We start from the raw sequence: 5,000 nt of genomic DNA, 5'->3' as shown, positions 1-5,000 counted from the left end.
CTACAGGCCCGGGGGAGGGAGGGAGGGAGAGGCAGAGGGACATTAGAGACGCACAGCGGTTCAGCCACAGCGTTCACAGCAGCTCCACTGCACTGCTGCCATTGTTAGTCTAAGAGATGAATCACTTTGCTAAGTGACTTGACGATGTAAAACAATCTCTCTCTCAGGGATCTGTCACACAGAGGAAGGATGGCTGGGGCGTTGTGGGTGGGTGGGGGTGAGGTATAATATTACCTTTGTGAATGTGTACCCGCTGCACCCAGGAGAGGGGGCACGCCTTCATCACTGCGTAGGGCACGCTGATGGTGTGAATCCTGTTCATCACAGCCTGGAAGACATAGGTATAAGTGTACACGCATACGGTATATAAGACAAGGGTAGAAACACTAATAGTAACTACTTTTTTTCCGTGCAAACATTCAAACCAGCACACGCACTCACCGTGAGAACGCCGTGCCACAGACCCATGTCCTTTTTGAAGTCCAGGACGTTCACTAGCGTCTCTCCTAACGAAAGAAACAGAAACGGGATATAACACAGCTGTAAGTATCATACATCACATGTCAAGTATCATATATCATAACATAACTGTGCATAGCCTATTGTTATCCATCCATCTTGTATATACCTACTACCTACTGTACTTATCATACTGTACTTATCATTTCACAACTACTACTACTATTACTGCTACTACTTCTACTACTACTACTACTACTACTACTACTACTTCTACTACTACTACTACTACTACTTCTACTACTACTACTACTACTACTACTTCTACTACTACTACTACTACTTCTACTACTACTACTACTACTACTACTACTACTACTTCTACTACTACTACTACTACTACTACTACTACTACTTCTACTACTACTACTACTACTACTACTACTACTACTACTACTACTACTACTACTACTACTACTACTACTACTACTTCTACTACTACTACTACTACTACTACTACTACTTCTACTACTTCTACTACTACTACTACTACTAATACTACTACTACTACTACTACTACTACTACTACTACTACTACTACTACTACTACTACTACTACTTCTACTACTTCTACTACTACTACTAGTTCCACCCTGTACTCACCCTCGCAGTAGTTGCAGGCCTGGGTCAGGGCTTGGCAGTGTGTCAACATGGCCACCTTAGACACGGCCACACCCATCACCGTGCCCTCCTTACTGGCCTTGTACTACGCAGAGGAAACACAATCACCCAGGATTAGACTCTACACACACACACACACACACACACCCTCCAACACCACAACATACACAGGCGGGCACACACACGCACACACGCATGCACGCACACACACACACACACACACACACACACACACACACACACGCACACCCACCCACACACACCTCTATGTATGCAGGATCAGTGTTAGCCGTGGGGATGTGCGGCTGCCAGTCCTTGGAGGGTTTGGTCAGGTACTTGGAGTCTGTCACCACCCACTTTAACCGCGGCCAGCCTATGAGAGACAGCCAATGTCACACAGCAGCCAATCATATCACACAGCAGCCAATCGTCTAGGCTGAGCCAAAAAAGAGCCCAAACTAATGGCAAATGACATTCAACCAGGGGTCAACAGGAGTAGAGAGTAGCAGAGGCAGCTCCTGACCTTTGAACTGCAGTATCTCTCCTGTGGGCGTCTTGGGCAGTCCCTTCAGGCAGATCTCGCTGGTCAGAGCCAGGGTGACGCCACAGCTGCCCAACAGGAAGCCCACCTGGCCACTTCCTGCGTCCTGAAGGAACCATGCAAAGACAGAGTTAACACTAGAACAGCCGTGCCTTTATACCTACTATAAGAGCCACCTCGGGGGTAAAATCAACCCCCTCTTTACAATGCTCAAGCTGCTATTTACACACAACGACCACTAGTCGGCCGCTTGTCAATTAGCCTGCCTCCTACACAGAAAAACTGCAAAATAGCTTTACACTAGCTTATCCTGGTGTGATTTTGAAAATGTAAGGATACTGGGCGGTAGAACGCACATATTTAGGAAAAGTCATGAAAGGAGGGTCCTGAAATTTGATCGAGTGCAAAGATATTTAAAAGAAAAACACTCACAGGGTCAAATGACCCCACCCATGACTGTTCTAATGTTAAGCCTGGGGATGTGTGTGTACACTTCCCTTATCACTTTTATCCAAAGCGACTTACAATTAGAGTAAGTGCCTTACTCTTGCGCCACACTAGTGGTGGGATTTGAACTCATGACCTGTCTGATCACCAGCCCAACTCACTATCCACTAGGCCACCCACTAGACCCCATTGTAATGCCAAAAACATCTTAACATCTTAACATCTGGCAACGTCCCTCTGGAACGCCCTCCCCAACCACACCAGACAGGCCGACACCCTGCCAACACTCAAACAAGCCCTCAAAACCCACCTCTTCATTTTCTTAGGTCTTTTCACTTTGAGTGTCTAGAAGAGCGCTATATAAGTCTGATGTATTATTATTATTATTATTATTATTAGAAGGTCACTCACCTTGCGGGACAGCGGTACCTCGATGGGAACAGGAATGACCTCGGCCAGCAGACAGCCGTAGAACGCCACGTAGAACATCCCGGGGTCACTGTTGGGGTACACTAGCGCCACCTGCAGGTGAAACGCATCTGTAAGGAAGGGCTCGGGTAGCAGCCGAGGCCTAGGGGACCAGGGCACACACTCCTCTCTCACACACTCCTCTCTCACACACTCCTCTCTCACACACTCCTGCATCACACACTCCTGCATCACACACTCCTCTATGGTTCAAACAGGACTACAAACAGGCTTCACTGCACTACAACCCCCAGACTCACAGCTGTTGTTGTCATGTTTTTTATTGTTTTTTTTAGATTAGATTAAACCTTTTTGTCATTGCACAGAATACAACAATAATTGTTTTGTTGTCTAGGCATAGTCAGCCTTAGTCAGCGCCCCTGGAGCAAGTACAGGTTAAGTGCCTTGCTCAAGGGGCACAACGGCAGGGGTAGGCGGCACCTCAGATATGATGCCAGCAACCCTCCAGTCACCAGTTCACATCCGGCTCTGTCCTGAGGCGGGGATCGAACCAGCGACCTTCCGATTTAGCTAGCTGGCCTGTCTAACTTCTAACCTCTAACCTCTAGGCTACCTGCTGCCCACTACAAACCCCCAGAGTCACAGCTGTTGTTCTACAATACCCTGTTATACTGTTACTGTGTTATAAGTAAAGTTTTCAGTCGAAGGCAGTGTTACTTTTGGCAGGCTTTTTAGTCACTTAGTCTTGGTCTTTAGACAAAGATGCACACCAGTTCTAGTCACACCCAGTCACCTCCATCCTTCTTAGTTCCAGTCCAGTTCCAATTGACGAAAACTGAAAACATTCCAATGCAGTTTCAGTCCACAAAAAGTCGTAACCCTAGTCGTCGATGAAAACTGATGACTAAAATGTTTTGAGGTTTTTGTAAACCAAAACCACACTAAAAAGCCTTCAGTCTTCTTCACCCAAAACTAGACCAGAACCAAGAAGGACAGAAATGACTAAATGTGACCAAAACCAATGTGCAGCTTCGTCCTAAAACCAAGATTAAACGAGTAAAAAGCCTGCTAAAATTAACACTGGTCGGAGGGGCCTCCTGTGAGTTCTGAGGTCTCACCCGGTCTCCAGGCTTCAGGACCTGCTCGTTCTTGGCGCCTAGCTTGTTGAGGAGGGTGTAGGCCAGCTTTACACTGCGGCTCCACAGCTTCCCTAATGGAGGGAGGGGGAGGGAAGGAAGGGAGAGAGAGAGAGGGGGGGGCATCGTAAATCACAGTGAAAAGACCTTTCAATCAATCTCATACTGTACACAAAAAAAACCTCCATTAACTAGATGGACTCCATCCACTACTACAGCCTACTTAAAAGTCTACCAATAACCTAAATGGATGTCCTATAATAAAAGAGTGTTCCTCACTATAATACAATAATGTAGGTGTTACATAAACTATGAGGGTTGTTTCCTTTAGCCGTGTAAAGTACTGCTGCATCACTATATTAAATAATACTTGCGTTAATACGCTCTGAGAGTGCCGGAGCGCACCCGGGGGGTGGTGCTCTCTGAGACCGTTTGGAAATTAACAGATTTCAGTTGAAACTCAAGAGCGCTCTGAGCAGATTTCCAGAGAGTATTTACGAACGCAATGAACCTGATCTGAGTGTAGCGGAGTGGTACGGAGGTAGTGTGGGCCTTGTTGTCGCTCACCGTAGGTCAGGGTGTAGAGGGGTTTTCCGGTGATGTCGAGGGCGGTGAGGGCGGGGCTCTTGCTCTGTGTGGACCCCCAGCGGGCCAGGGCCGCCTGCAGGGCTGGGGGCCAGTTGCTGACCACGCCCAGGGGCTCCCCCTTCACCGGGATGATCTGACGGCCCTCCGGCTTCGGGGTGTTGGGGTCCGGCGCTGGCACTGGGGGGGGGGGCGTTTTAGATTTAACAATGCAAATGGGATGGGACCAGAAAATGTGTGTGTGTGTGTGGGGGGGGTGTGTGTGTGTGTGTGGGGGGGTGTGTGTGTGTGTGGGGGGGGGGGGGGGTGTGTGTGTGGGTGTCGGTATGTGTGGGTGTGCGTGTGTGCGTGTGTGTGTGTGTGTGTGTGTGTGCGTGTGTGTGTGTGTGTGTGTGTGTGTGTGCGTGTGTGTGGGTGTGTGTGGGTGTGGGTGTGGGTGTGTGTGTGTGTGGGGGCGTGGGTGTGTGTGTGTGTGCGTGTGTGGGTGTGTGTGTGTGGGTGTGGGTGTGTGTGTGGGTGTGTGTGTGTGTGGGGGCGTGGGTGTGTGTGTGTGTGTGTCTGGGGCTCTCCCAGTGACCAGTGTGAGTCCCAGGCACTGCCTTGAACAACTAAACGGCTTCCGTGACACATGACATCGGGGCAGTGTAGATAATATATGATGTGACTCATATATTACGACCGTGGTCCTCTGTGTGGCTCAGTTTATAGAGCATGGTGTTAAA

The 5,000-nt window shown here is 48.6% G+C and overlaps 1 protein-coding gene across 1 annotated transcript in view; it reads right to left on the bottom strand.

Moving 5' to 3' along the window:
• dip2bb (disco-interacting protein 2 homolog Bb) overlaps positions 1-5,000 on the bottom strand; it is a gene marked incomplete at both ends in the record, with an annotated part of 59,860 nt that overhangs the window by 20,325 nt on the left and 34,535 nt on the right. The window contains 8 exons of the mRNA XM_080548619.1: positions 235-328; positions 442-506; positions 1,123-1,225; positions 1,404-1,513; positions 1,664-1,787; positions 2,540-2,650; positions 3,676-3,767; positions 4,261-4,458. Coding sequence (XP_080404745.1) covers positions 235-328; positions 442-506; positions 1,123-1,225; positions 1,404-1,513; positions 1,664-1,787; positions 2,540-2,650; positions 3,676-3,767; positions 4,261-4,458 — 897 coding nt within the window. The remainder of the gene's footprint in view (positions 1-234; positions 329-441; positions 507-1,122; positions 1,226-1,403; positions 1,514-1,663; positions 1,788-2,539; positions 2,651-3,675; positions 3,768-4,260; positions 4,459-5,000) is intronic.

This window comes from Nansenia antarctica (genome assembly GCF_963989245.1).
Source record: "Nansenia antarctica genome assembly, chromosome: 18".
NCBI classification, from domain to species: Eukaryota; Metazoa; Chordata; class Actinopteri; order Argentiniformes; family Microstomatidae; genus Nansenia; species Nansenia antarctica.
The sequence above is the reverse complement of the archived record's forward strand: the minus strand, read 5'-3'. Positions and strand labels throughout refer to the sequence as shown.